The sequence below is a fragment of the Scyliorhinus canicula genome, chromosome 8 (genome assembly GCF_902713615.1).
Source record: "Scyliorhinus canicula chromosome 8, sScyCan1.1, whole genome shotgun sequence".
Lineage (NCBI taxonomy): Eukaryota > Metazoa > Chordata > Chondrichthyes > Carcharhiniformes > Scyliorhinidae > Scyliorhinus > Scyliorhinus canicula.
This window is the reverse complement of record NC_052153.1, coordinates 53,240,780-53,255,615: the sequence shown is the minus strand read 5'-3', so window position 1 is coordinate 53,255,615 and position 14,836 is coordinate 53,240,780. Positions and strand designations below refer to the sequence as shown.

General features: G+C 42.9%; 1 protein-coding gene across 5 annotated transcripts in view; it reads left to right on the top strand.

The window, feature by feature from the left end:
- The window catches only part of tmod1 (tropomodulin 1), a 142,776-nt gene extending 128,455 nt beyond the window's left edge, over positions 1–14,321 (top strand). For 3 of the 5 annotated variants that reach the window (XM_038804588.1, XM_038804592.1, XM_038804587.1), the window contains 3 exons: positions 1,539–1,682; positions 6,035–6,233; positions 12,935–14,321. In XM_038804588.1, the coding sequence (XP_038660516.1) occupies positions 1,539–1,682; positions 6,035–6,233; positions 12,935–12,999 (408 nt within the window). In that variant the 3' untranslated portion in view covers positions 13,000–14,321. Of the gene's footprint in view, positions 1–1,538; positions 1,683–6,034; positions 6,234–9,194; positions 9,260–12,934 lie in introns of all 5 variants that reach the window. The other 2 variants (XM_038804591.1, XM_038804590.1) reach the window with 2 other exon arrangements.
- Positions 14,322–14,836: the final 515 nt, after the last annotated feature.

Below are 14,836 nucleotides of genomic sequence, written 5' to 3'. Positions count from 1 at the left end.
TCATTTTTTCCAATTAAGGGGCAATTTTCTCCACATGTGCAAACACGACATAAACAGTAACCCAGGGCTGCAATCAAACCTGGGACCTCGGCGCCGTGAGGCAACAATGCTAACCACTGCGCCACCGTGCTGCCCGAGCCGGCGCTTTATGAAGGTTAATCGTAAATATTTTCCTTTTTTACTCCATGTTCTATTTATAAAGCACAGTACCTTTATAAACAATTCCTCAACTGACCATGGCACCTTCAATGATTTCACAGAATTATCATAGAATTTACAGTGCAGAAGGAGTCCATTCAGCCCATTGAGTCTGCACCGGCCGTTGGAAAGAGCATCCTCCCTAAGCCCATACCTCCACCCTATCCCCACACCTCCACCCTATCCCCACACCTCCACCCTATCCCCTTAACCCCACCTAACCTTTTTTGGACACTAAGGACAATTTAGCATAGCCAATCCACTTAACCTGCACACCTTTGGACTGTGGGAGGAAACCGGAGCACCGGGAGGAAACCTATGGAAACATGAGGAGAACGTGTAGATTCTGCACAGACAGTGACCCAAGCCAGGAATCGAACCTGGGACCCTGGAGCTGTGAAGCAACTGTTGCTAACCATTATGCTAACGTGCTGCCCCACGGTACATATTCTTCAGGTGTCTCTGTTTCTGCACTCCCTTTAAAACTGTACCATTTATTTTGTCTTTCCTTGCTAGCAAACTGTATGAATTTGCACTTATCTGCGTTAAACTTCATTTGCCACATGTCCACTGACCTATCTGTGTCCTGTTGAAGTCTCTCACTCTCCTCCTGTCCATTCGCAATACTTTCAAGTTTTGCATCATCTGCAAAGTATTGTGCTCCAAACACCCAGGTCCAGGTCAATAATGTGCATCAAGAAAAACTGTAGTCCCAGCACCAATCCCTGAAATCCCCACTACATACCTTGCTTCAGTCTGAAAACAACCATTCATTACTACGCTCTGTTTGGTGTCACTCAGCCATCTTCACATTCATGCTGCTCCTTCGCTGACAAGCCTGTTATGGATACTTTATAAAATGCCTTTGGAAGGCATGGCCCTATTGATCACATCAGCCATCACTGTTACTGATTTAAAAAGACGCAATCAGATTGGTTAAGCACAATTTACCTTTAATCTGCACTGACGTTCCTTAATAAATCTAAACATGCCCGAGCGACTATATTAATGGGAGTTCTTTTCCAGCCAGAATATTGCTGGAAATTCCTTTCCAACTACAAGGATATGCCTTATTAACATTCAGCAACAATGCTACTCTCCCCAGTTAGACTTCTACAATAGTCAATTTCAGTGTCACAGAAGATGTAAACAATCAGGCTAAGAGTTAAATTGGATGAACAGCAAATGTTTAAAAAGTAAATAGGGAGATTTGTTACAACAGCTCTGGTCATAGAAATAAAGAACCTATATTAAAGGAGATTTTATACTGTGTTGCTATTCAACAATGTCATTCTTTCTGATTCCGTGATATCTTTGTGCATGCTTTGCTCCCTTTCAAGGCCTTTGCAGAAATGCTGAAGGTTAACAAAACAGTGAAGTGTTTGAATGTGGAGTCCAACTTTATCACTGGCAATGGAATCCTGGCTCTAGTTAAAGCTCTCCAGTACAACAACTCATTGGTTGAACTTAAAATTGACAATCAGGTAAGATGGGTATTTTAATGTCATATTATGACTGCAGAATCTTTTAATACCATTTAAGAGGCAGATTTCCTGTTGATGTGACAACCACTGAGTCTCACTGGAGATGGAGATTCTTTCATGGACCACTCCCAATCTATAGGCTGTCCCGTTGCCTGTCTCAATGAAACAGCTTTGCAACTTCTGTCACTGTCTGTCTGTTACACTCTGCACAGTTTTTCCTACATTAAAGGTGTTGATGTGCCATCAATGAATCACAAGACCAATAATGGACGATGATGTGTTAGGCAGGTTGGTTCAACGTCGACTGCAACTGGATGCAGGGAAGCTAGAAACAAACGTCTGACACCGAAGATGATCCAACACTGTTTTATTTAACTATGAACTGCTGTACATGTTCAGCTGTGTCTACTAATCCTACTGATGACCTCCTACTGGCTCAACCAAACTTACTAGCTACCACATGGCAATAGTGCCCACTAACTTGTGCACTCTGACTGTCTCAGTATCTGGGTTCCGAAAAGAACGGGAGTCTTAATGCCCTGTGGGCTTTATAGAGAAATACAGCACAGAACAGGCCCTTCGGCCCACGATGTTGCGCCGAACTTTTGTCCTAGGTTAATCATAGAATTTTGGACAATTTTTCATGGCCAATCCACCCAACCTGCACATCTTTGGACTGTGGGAGGAAACCGGAGTACCCGGAGGAAACCCACGCAGTCACGGGGAGGATGTGCAGACTCCACACAGACAGTGACCCAAGTCGAAATCGAACTTGGGACCCTGGAGCTGTGAAGCAATTGTGCTATCCACAATGCTACCATGCTGCCCTTAAGAAGTTAACCTACACTCCCTTATTCTACCCTAATCCAAGTACCTATCCAATAGCCGCTTGAAGGTCCATAAATTTTCCGACTCAACTACTACCACAGGCAGTGCATTCCATGCCCCCACTACTGTCTGGGTAAAGAACCTACCTCTGACATCCCCTCTATATCTTCCACCATTTATCTTAAATTTATGTCCCCTTGTAATGGTGTGTTCCACCCGGGGAAAAAGTCTCTGACTGTCTACTCTATCTATTCCCCTGATCATCTTATAAACCTCTATCAAGTCGCCCCTCATCCTTCTCCGTTCTAATGAGAAAAGGCCTAGCACCCTCAACCTTTCCTCGTATGACCTACTCTCCATTCCAGGCAACATCCTGGTAAATCTCCTTTGCACCTTTTCCAAAGCTTCCACATCCTTCCTAAAATGAGGTGACCAGAACTGCACACAGTACTCCAAATGTGGCCTGACCAAGGTTTTGTACAGCTGCATCATCACCTCACGGCTCTTAAATTCAATCCCTCTGCTAATGAACGCTAGCACACCATAGGCCTTCTTCACAGCTCTATCCACTTGAGTGGCAACTTTCAAAGAACTATGAACATAGACCCCAAGATCTCTCTGCTCCTCCACATTGCCAAGAACCCTACCATTAACCCTGTATTCCGCATTCAGATTTGTCCTTCCAAAATGGACAACCTCACACTTGTCAGGGTTAAACTCCATCTGCCACTTCTCAGCCCAGCTCTGCATTCTATCTATGTCTCTTTGAAGCCGACAACAGCCCTCCTCACTATCCACAACTCCACCAATCTTCGTATCATCTGCAAATTTACTGACCCACCCTTCAACTCCCTCATCCAAGTCGTTAATGAAAATCACAAACAGCAGAGGACCCAGAACTGATCCCTGCGGTACGCCACTGATAACTGGGCTCCAGGCTGAATATTTGCCATCCACCACAACTCTCTGTCTTCTATCGGTTAGCCAGTTTGTTATCCAACTGGCCAAATTTCCCACTATCCCATGCCTCCTTACTTTCTGCATAAGCCTACCATGGGGAACCTTATCAAATGCCTTACTAAAATCCATGTACACTACATCCACTGCTTTACCTTCATCCACATGCTTGGTCACCTCCTCAAAGAATTCAATAAGACTTGTAAGGCAAGACCTACCCCTCACAAATCCGTGCTGACTATCCCTAATCAAGCAATGCCTTTCCAGATGCTCAGAAATCCTATCCCTCAGTACCCTTTCCATTACTTTGCCTACCACCGAAGTAAGACTAACTGGCCTGTAATTCCCAGGGTTATCCCTATTCCCTTTTTTGAACAGGGGCATGACATTCGCCACTCTCCAATCCTCTGGTACCACCCCTGTTGACAGCGAGGACGAAAAGATCATTGCCAACAGCTCTGCAATTTCATTTCTTGCTTCCCATAGAATCCTTGGATATATCCCGTCAGGCCCGGGGGACTTGTCTATCCTCAAGTTTTTCAAAACGCGCAACACATCTTCCTTCCTGACAAGTATCTCCTCAAGCTTATCAGTCTGCTTCACGCTGTCCTCTCCAACAATATGGCCCCTCTCGTTTGTAAATACTGAAGAAAAATACTTGTTCAAGACCTCTCCTATCTCTTCAGACTCAATACACAATCTCCCGCTACTGTCCTTAATCGGACCTACCCTCGCTCTAGTCATTCTCATATTTCTCACATATGTGTAAAAGGCCTTGGGGTTTTCCTTGATCCTACCCGCCAAAGATTTTTCATGCCCTCTCTTAGCTCTCCTAATCCCTTTCTTCAGTTCCCTCCTGGCTATCTTGTATCCCTCCAGCGCCCTGTCTGAACCTTGTTTCTTCAGCCTTACATAAGTCTCCTTCTTCCTCTTAACAAGCCATTCAACCTCTCTTGTCAACCATGGTTCCCTCACTCGACCATCTCTTCCCTGCCTGACAGGGACATACATATCAAAGACACGCAGTACCTGTTCCTTGAACAAGTTCCACATTTCACTTGTGTCCTTCCCTGACAGCCTATGTTCCCAACTTCTGCACTTCAATTCTTGTCTGACAGCATTGTATTTACCCTTCCCCCAATTATAAACCTTGCCCTGTTGCTCGCACCTATCCCTCTCCATTACTAAAGTGAAAGTCACAGAATTGTGGTCACTACCTCCAAAATGCTCCCCCACTAACAAATCTATCACCTGCCCTGGTTCATTACCAAGTACTAAATCCAATATGGCCTCCCCTCTGGTCGGACAATCTACATACTGTGTTAGAAAAGCTTCCTGGACACACTGCACAAACACTACCCCATCCAAACTATTTGATCTAAAGAGTTTCCACTCAATGTTTGGGAAGTTGAAGTCGCCCATGACTACTACCCTGTGACTTCTGCACCTTTCCAAAATCTGTTTCCCAATCTGTTCCTCCACATCTCTGCTGCTATTGGGGGGCCTATAGAAAACTCCCAACAAGGTGACTGCTCCTTTCCTATTTCTAACTTCAACCCATATTACCTCAGTAGGCACATCCCCCTCGAACTGCCTTTCTGCAGCTGTTATACTATCTCTAATTAACAATGCCACCCCCCCCACCTCTTTTACCATCCTCCCTAATCTTGTTGAAACATCTATAACCAGGGACCTCCAACAACCATTTCTGCCCCTCTTCTATCCAAGTTTCTGTGATGGCCACCACATCGTAGTCCCAAGTACAGATCCATGCCTTAAGTTCACCCACCTTATTCCTGATGCTTCTTGCATTAAAGTATACACACTTCAACCCATCTCCTTGCCTGCAAGTACTCTCCTTTGTCATTGTTACCTTCCCCACTGCATCACTATGTGCTTTGGCGTCCTGACTATCGTCTACCTTATTTGCTGGACTACAGATCCGGTTCCCATTCCCCTGCCAAATTAGTTTAAACCCTCCCGAAGAGTACTAGAAAACCTCCCCCCCAGGATATTGCTGCCCCTCTGGTTCAGATGCAACCCGTCCTGCTTGTACAGGTCCCACCTTCCCCAGAATGCGCTCCAATTATCCAAATACCTGAAGCCCTCCCTCCTACACCATTCCTGCAGCCACGTGTTCAACTGCACTCTCTCCCTATTCCTAGCCTCGCTATCACGTGGCACCGGCAACAAACCAGAGATGACAACTCTGTCTGTCCTGGCCTTTAACTTCCATGTGATGTTCTGTGTTGTGTGTTCATTGGTCACCCTGTGTGTCAATCACTGCCTGTCTGCATCTCATTATATACATGAGTGGATATTATGACAGACGAAACTGAGGCCTTAATAAGCTAAACAGAAAGCCTCCTGGCCTCTGATCCCGAACTGGGGCAGGGCCAGGGGTCAGCCACCTTTATACCGAGCCCGAGGGGAGGCGGAGCCATCAGGCAGTGGTTCACCACAATGCATGTCGTACAGTAACAATTTACCACAGTACATATAATATACTAACAGTGGTTTACCACAGGTGTTCTTGTATATGATGCATTTCTTTTCTTTATTGACAGTGTCAGCAGCTGGGTAATAAAGTGGAAATGGAAATTGCAAATATGTTGGAACAGAATCCAGCCGTATTGAAGTTTGGCTATCATTTTACCCAGCAAGGCCCAAGGCTTCGGGCATCTAATGCAGTGATGAGCAACAATGACCTTGGTAAGGAGACTGCCATTGTCGCACCAATGATTCTCTCGGATACATTCAGAAGATGTATGTCGAATTTTTGTTATAGCTTTTACAGATTGTAAAACATTTTACGGGGATGGCACAGTGGTTAGCACTGCTACCTCACAGCACCAAGCACCCAGGTTCAATTCCAGCCTTGGGTGACTGTGTTGAGTTTGTACGTCCTGCCCATGTCTGCGTGGGTTTCCTCCGGGTGCTCCGATTTCCTCCCACAGTCCAAAGATGTGCAGGTTTGGCGGATTGGCCATGATGAATTGTCCCTTAGTGTGCAGGTTACGTTATGTGGTTACGAGGATGGACAGGGGAGTGGACGTGGGTAGTGTGCTCATTCGAAGGGTCGGTGCAGACTCAATGGGCTGAATGGCCTCTTTCTGCACTGTAGCGATTCCATGATTTTAGTATCTGGACCATATGATGTTGCATTGTAAAGTACCAAAGAATCTTTTAACACCACTTGCCATTTGTAAATTGGAATCAGTACTAATCAGGCTTATTTTACAAAAGGTTGTTTAAACTGTCATAGGCTAACCATTTATTTACTATTTCACTAAGAGAAATTCAAATGAATTACTTTAGCGATCCAGATTCTCCTTAATGTAAATTGTCAATTGAACTTTTAATGCAATTCTGTCATTTTTTCCCCCCATAAATTTAGAGTACCCAATTGTTTTTTTCTCAATTAAGGGGCAATTTAGTGTGGCCAATTCGCCTACCCTGCACATCTTTTAGGGTGGGGGTGAGAATGTGCAAACTCCACATGGACAGTGACCCGGGCCGGGATTGAATCCAGGCCTTTGGTGCCGTGAGGCAGCAGTGCTAACCACTGTGCCACTGTGCCGCCCAGTTATTTAATTGTTAAGTCACTGAGAAGTGCCTCAGGCTTTGTTTTAAACAAATTACTCACATTTCTGTACAATTTGGACTTATAATGGCCTTGTAATTGTAAAAGTGACTTGTAATTGATGCCAATAATTCTCTTGGTGAAAAAGCTTTGAAAGCAGTTGGAGTGCAGATTTCCATCCATGGATCCTCCTCTGGTGAATTCCAGATCCCAACTGTGCAGCTGCAGGAATTATTAAGCAGAAAACAGACATCTCCCACAAGAAGGGAGAGAAAAGCAGAAGGGGAGTTACTGGACAGTACTCTGTCAGAACCCTGTGTAACTGAGTGGAAGTCTTCAGTCTGTCCTCTCAAACAGAAGCAATATGTGGCACAGGGAATCTTCTCAAACAGCAACAACACACACATTTATATTATAAGCATAGAAACATATCCCAGAGGAGAGAAATAAAAACACATCCCAGAGGAGAGAAATGTTACCAAACTGAAGTGCGAAAGCTGGGAGAGGCAAACAAAGATACAGTTGAATAGATAGATTTGAGTAGGTATTTAAAAGTAGATGGAGATTCAAGAGCAAGTTTCAGCAAGTAGGATCAAGGGCACGATTTAATTTAAAAAAAGAAACCTGGTTGGGTGCACTTAGCAGGGTATTTCCCTGCACTTGTAGCCCTGCAAATGACCCAGCTACCAAACGGGATTCTGTTTTTGGGGCCTTGGTGAAGAAGGCCAAGGCCAGACTTAGACTCATTTCCTGCACTAGTGAGATCCAATGCAATTTTAAAATGGTGCCCCAACCTGGTATGGCCAACCTGGCACCTTGGCACTGCTGGCCTGGCACCCTGACACTGATCATGCCAGCCTGGCAGTGCCATCAGGCCAGGGTGGCATCGCCAGGTGTCATTGGTAGTGCCAGGGTACCACTCTCCCAAAGCCTTACCACCTGGGTGGCTCCGATCAGCTGGGAGACCCCCAAGTGCCCTAACGCCTGGTCCACATTTGTGGAAACCAGTGCTAACTGGCACCATGGCAGGGTGTCCAAGGCAAGGCTCATTGAGGGCGAGATCCAGATCGCCAAACCTTGCGAGAACAAGGGGTCGCTAATCTCATGTGAGGCCTCTCGTGAGATTTAACAGCCTTATCATGTCCCGAGCCGGGCTCAATAAGGCCAGTAGATCATGCCCCAAGTCAGCTGAAAGTTGAAGGGAAAATTAAATGACTGAAAAGAATTACAGAACCATTTTAAATGTGTTTAAATAAAGTTTTCATTTGCTATGTATCTTGAAAATACTCCATTAGTTACTAAATCAGATGGTGACACAGCCCAGACTGCCGTCTTGTGGTAAAGTCTCCTCCTGCTCCTATTTTCTATGTTTCTAACTCATTCATTTGGTTTGGGTAATAATATAAAGGCAAAATACTGCAGGCGCTGGAAATCTGAAATCAAAACAGAAAATCAGCAGGTTTGACAGCATCTGTGAAGAGAGAAGCAGAGTTAGCATTTCAAGTCCTTATGACCCTCCTTCAGAGCTTTTAATGATACCCTTGTGGAAGAAATGTTTGCACAGATTCTTAAATCACATCTATTTACTTTTGACATTTACCTGATTTTGAAAGTTTAGACAGCAATTCATCAATTATGAGTGGAGATAGTTTGAGTCAGACTGCTGAGTGTAACAAGCAGTGCCTCAAAACAAGTATGTTTCAAGCTGAAGAAAGTAGTTTTCCTGCTGTGATCTGCAACGAATTATGTTAGAGTGGATGACAACTAGGCTACAAAAATGCCTGGGCAAAAGTATTTAGAGATTCCATTGCCTACGATTGCTCAGGTCTGACCCCTGTTCTCCGAGATATTTGCTATGTTTAAGTTATGTATAAATGCAGTTGTCACTGATTAAAACAATATTTCAGTCACACAATACAAGAGTCTTCAGTTTCTGGGGGAACCTCCGAGACAAAATCTGGGCAGTTTTTGGGGACGGAGTGGATTATTTTTATCGAAAGGAAGCAATGCCATTATGACATAGTTCGGGCGTGCAAATTTGAGAGGAAAGAAAGCATTCAATTCAGCATTCTTAACGAGTTTCTAAAGATTCTCTACAGCATTTTATTTTGCAGGTGTTCTCATCAATCCAATTTTTGTTGCAGCTCGCATTAACCGAGCAGATGGTTCCTGGTCTAGATTCTCAGCTTTGGAACTGGAGGAGATATAAGTATATAGTATTTTTTGGTAGTCGCCTCCTTAATTGAAACAGCAGTGCTTTGCACTGCCTTCTTGCTGGATCTACACCAACTTTTCCGCTTCACTGAGCGCACCCTTCCTTTTTCCTCCACTGCTTTTTGTCCTGTTTTCCCTTGCTGACACAATTCCTCTTCCTAATTTATAGTTCTGGATATATATTTTTACGTGATTGCATTAATTAGCAATTCTGTCTCTGATGCAGTGAAAGTTCTTCCTTTTGCCTCAAGGTGTTCTTTTTCACAACTCAGAAATTGTTAACTATGTTTGATTTCTCTGTGAACTTTATAATGGGCTGCAAATGGATCCCAAATGGGAGCAAATTCACACATTCAACGTGGTAATTAGTAGAGAAAAAAAAAATGTGCAATAAACATCATTTTGAATCACCACACCTCTCCTTACACAAGCTGTTTAAAAGCTGACTCTCAATATCAGAAGAGTGCCCTTTCCTAAATAATTCTGTCTTCTTGCTAATCTCATGCTTCTTTGATTTTGGGGTTAGGTTTCGGAGACCAAACGTTGAACACTGACTAACGCTATTTGGAGACAGCTTAAGGGGATCAGGCAGAGAACCATTTGGGGAAATATCTATTTCTGCACTATGTTAATGTTTAATACCTATTGTTCTTTTTCTGTTTTTGTTATAAAATTTTACAAATATTTTAATAAAAATATTTTTAAAAAAGGGGATCAGGCAGATTTGCAGCATTTCTGGTCACTAATTTTAATTGACCGCTCGCTTCTAACACCCCAGCAAGTCACACATTATGTTGGGAAGGGGCACTCAAAATAATTGATGCTCTACTCCCGTACAAAAAGTGTCTTCCGCAAGGAATTCTGTACTGTTAAATAATTCCAATGGTGCAAATAAAGTGAACAGTGCTACATGATTTAATAAATATAATCTGCACCACGGAACCACTTGAACAAAATGGGAATATTCCTTCACCTTGAGCATCACTTCCATGGGGAAGTTTTCATATTTTGTGGGTAGTCACAGATGTTTGAAAAACAATCTTACCCCCATTTCAAAGTAAGGCTCTTATTTAACTTTTCTTTATTTTTAGTAATTTTTCTATATGTGTGGAAAAGAAAGAATGCCTAATTATGTGCAGATATGTTCACTGTGAAATAGTAATCCTATCTCTTAGCTTCTTACCTTCTATTCTCTATTTGCCAACCAATAATGAACAGTTCTGCGTATATTTGTTGTGCACATGTAAATGCATGTGTTCTGCCCCCACCAGTCAGGGCTTAACCGCACAAGCACCAGGCACAGATTCACCAAGAATCCAATTTATAATCGGGGAAATGTGCAAGCCACATTTATTTAGTAAGAAAAGGATGACACATGCAATGGCTCATAACAGTATGGGGTGAAGCCATGAGAATCCCTTGGGTGGACAGTAGGGGTGCTTTTCCCTGAAGTTCCAATTCAGGGATATTGCTGGGAAAAAATGGCATGAGGACTGTCTGTTGCTAATCTGTAGTAGTTGATACTGGCGATGGTTGCAAAAATATTCTTTCGTACTGACAAACCTCACCTTGATTTGTACAAAACTTTGTTTTAAGTATAAATACGAATTTACTTTGAGGTTAATGCAGAGTGGTTTTCAGTTAAAAGAAAATGCCGTTGTAAGTGTTTCCAATGCTGGCAGCAGAGAATTGGAGGTCAGAGGGGCTTGGCTGAAAGTGCTCTTGGCCATTTATGGACATTTGAATGTTTGAAAACATTTTGTAAATAGATTGCTTCAATGTAGTCTGGTGTCTGGTGCAAAATGCTGCCTTTGCTACAGTGCACAGCTAATTAAACTGAGGGAGTGATGCAGTGTCATTTATTTTCTTCAGACTTTTACATCTGAAGTAGAAAATCATTTTTAAAAAAATAAACATTTTATTGACGTATTTTTGGTATAGTAACAACAACAAAATAAACAATATACATGAAACCATAAACATAGTGCAAAAGCCATTTACCTTTCGTACAGGTCCCACTCTTATTTACCCCCTACTCTAATCTAAACTACTCCCCGCCCCCTGCTCATCCGGGCCACTGTCATGTGAGCCCGATGAACAACCTTAAATTATATCAGGCTGAGCCTGGCACACGATGCGGACGCATTGACTGTACTCAACGTGTCCGCCCATAGACCATCCTCTATCTCTCCTCCCATCTCCTCCTCCCACTTGCGCTTCAGCTCCTCGGTCTGCGTCTCCTCCGACCCCATAAGCTCCTTATAAATGTCCGAGACGCTCCCTTCTCCTACCCACCCTCTGGAAACTGCCCTGTCCTGAATCCCCCTTAGTGATAGGAGCGGGAAGGTTGACACCTGTTTACGAAGGAAGTCTCGCACCTGCAGATAGCTGAATTCGTTACCCCTCGCCAACCCAAACTTTTCCTCCAACGTCCTCATACTCGTAAAGCTCCCTTCTATGAACGTATCCCCCATTCTCTCAATCTCCGCTCTCTGCCATAACCAGAACCCCCCATCCATACTCCCCGGGGCAAACCGGTGATTATCACAGATTGGGGCCCAGACCAATGCTTAGAAAATCATCAGAAAAGCTTGGGAGTGTTTTATGGTAGTTATGAGGAAGCATTGCAGAGGTGGAAGTAAAGGCTTGCCATTGGGACTGTAGCTGCATGTAACAGCAGCCTCTGTTGTTGAAGGTAGCAGTGACTACATGTTTTTTAACATCATATATTAACTTTTGGAGCCTCCAATAAGAAATATAGAGAGATTGAGAGAGCAGGATGCCTTTACATTTAGAGCCGTGTCGGACCTCCTGTTCACATCATAACCCCTCTGCCACATGATGCCCCAGCCTAGACTCCAAATTGGGCACCCTCCCACTGGGTGCCCATTAATTGTCCTTTCAGCACTTATTTGACAATCTGAAATGGCAGGGTGTGGGGGAGGGGTGGGGGTGAGGCAGGCCAAAGCAGATGATTCACTTTCCACTCTGTCTCTCTCGGCTCATTCTGCCTGTGCAAGCCCTCTGAGAAAACTATTTAATAAGTCTCACATCCCCATGCTCTTTCCCAATAGTCCTGGAAACCTTTCACTGGTTCTTTTGCCAATTACCTTCAAACGTGTGTCCTCTAAATAAGCCTTTTGCCATTGGAAACATTATTTACTCATCATTATTTACAGCTCTAACAAATCTCCCCTAAACCTTCGCTGCCCGAAAGAGATCAAGCCCAGTTTCTCTAATCTCTCCATGTAACTGAATTTTTTCTTCCCTTGTTCCATTTTGGTAAAACCTTTCTGCACCTTGTTTAAGGCCTTGACATCCTTCATAAAAAGCGATACCTAGAATTGGGCACAATGCTCTAGGTGGGTCCTAATCAATATTTATAAGGGTTTAGGACATCTTTCTTACTTTTGTAGTTTATTCTTCTATTTGTAAAGCCAAGGATCCTGTGTGCCTTTTCAAAAGCTTTCTCAACTTGTTCTGTCATAACACAATATTTTACTTCGCCCTCACTCTGTTCCCTAATTTAGTGTGTTCTTAAAATTGTGACGTATGCTTCATATTTCCAGTGCCAGGAGCCAGTTAAGTTAATGCATGTTTAATACTCCTCATCACAAGTATACACTTTTTCAATTTGCATTTTAATTAACAAATTTTCATTTTATTTTAGTCAGGCAAAGCCGACTTAAGGGCCTCAATGGCCCCATCTTCCCCAGGTGCCGGACAACTGTCTAATCTGTTTGTGAAGACTTCATGCCTCCACAGAGCACGCCCAATGCTGATGGTTTCTAGGTACAGCCAAGAGTGTTTTCCCGGTTCTCTGTTGTGGCTCCATTTTTCCTTAGTGCTATATGATGGGACGATGTATCTAATTGAAGTACAATGACAAATGTGTCCAGCAGTCACAGATTGTGGTGTGCTTTGTCTGACAGAAAAATAGCACTGTGTAGTATATATTTATGGTTCAATTCAATTAGTGCCTGTGCCATGAAGCTTGAAACCATCAATTCTAAATGCATCCATCAGTTGACGTGTACATCTCTGTATGGATTATTGGGTGAAACTATAGCTACATTGTGCATGAACGAGCTTGCTGTTCTAGCATTTACTGTAGAAACATAAGTAATCCTTTTATTTATATGACTTGATGCCAGAGAATTACCTCCTTGTGTAAACTGCTGTCCTGTTCTTGTGGGAACACAGAGCTCATTCATTGACTTTGTGACAAAAAAAAGATGAAATAATGCACTGCTTGAGAATTTTGTGCATCACTCTACTGTTTGCTGACTTTTGGAGCTTTCATGTAACCCAACATCTCCACTGATTTGTGATACTTATGTAATAGGAATTCAAAGAGCCTAGAATGTTTTTGTGTTTAAATCAAAATATTTAATTTAGGTAGATTTAAAATCATGGAAACTTATACAAACATTTGCTATTTTTTTTGAGATGTCAGAAAAGAGGAGATGCAGCCTCTGGTTATGCTTCAAGTTACTGCGGATGTTCTTACCTTGGATAGACAGGGAAGGGAATAACTTGAAATTATTTACAGGCTGTATTTACATTGTACCCTGGAATCAAAGTATTTTTAAGAACCCAAAATGATCTTTTCAAAGTTTTATTTTTAATTCTGTGGGGCCTGTTCTTGTTCAAATTTTGGAAGATTCATCAAAATAAGTTATTGTTTCACAATTGGCAAACTCAGTCCACACTGCTCACATCCACTAAGCTGGGTGCAACTGTCCATAGACACCAGCCTCTATTTTCCATCAAACCATTTCTTTCTAAAGCCAGGGCATATTTTGGCTAAACAGAAAATGAATGAGTGAGCTTGCAAATTTCAGACTGGTTCCAGAAACAGAACTATTGCAATTAACAGCAGGTTTTGCCCAAAGCAGATGAAAATATTGATTTTAAATCTACGTTGTGATTTTTTTTTAAAGATGTAGAATGTATTGATTGTTGCACTTTATGACAAATAAACCATTACAAATTTGGGCATTCTGTAGCTTCACATGCTTTGAAAAAGTCAATAAAACCTTCGGTGTTAAACCATTGTCCACTAATAGTAATGATATTTTGTTTATCTTTACTTGGTACTGCTTCACCAGTGTAGCCTAAATGCCAATTCAATGGTCCTGATGCCATAATGTTAGGAAGGAGAAATCTACAACTTCAGCAGATGAATCAGTACTCCTGCATGTTTAATACTAAATGGAGGGTGACAAGGGTACAACATGTACTCTGGGTGGATGGGTGAATTTGTCCTTGGCAGGACAGCTTGGAATGACTACTGTGTAGTCTTTGTGGGGGCAAAATCCCGTCTTCACATTGAGGATACCCTTTATTGTGTTGTGTGGCAATATCAGCTAAATGGGATAGATATTGAACAGATCCAGCAACTCAGCTTGGCATCCATGAGGTACTGTGGGCCATTAACAGCAGCGGGATTGTATTCGACCATAATCTGAAACCTCATGACCCTGCATATCCCCCACTCTACCATTACCATCAAGCCAGGTGTTCAACCCTGGTTCAGTGAAGAGCATTGTGGATCATTCCAGGAGCAGCG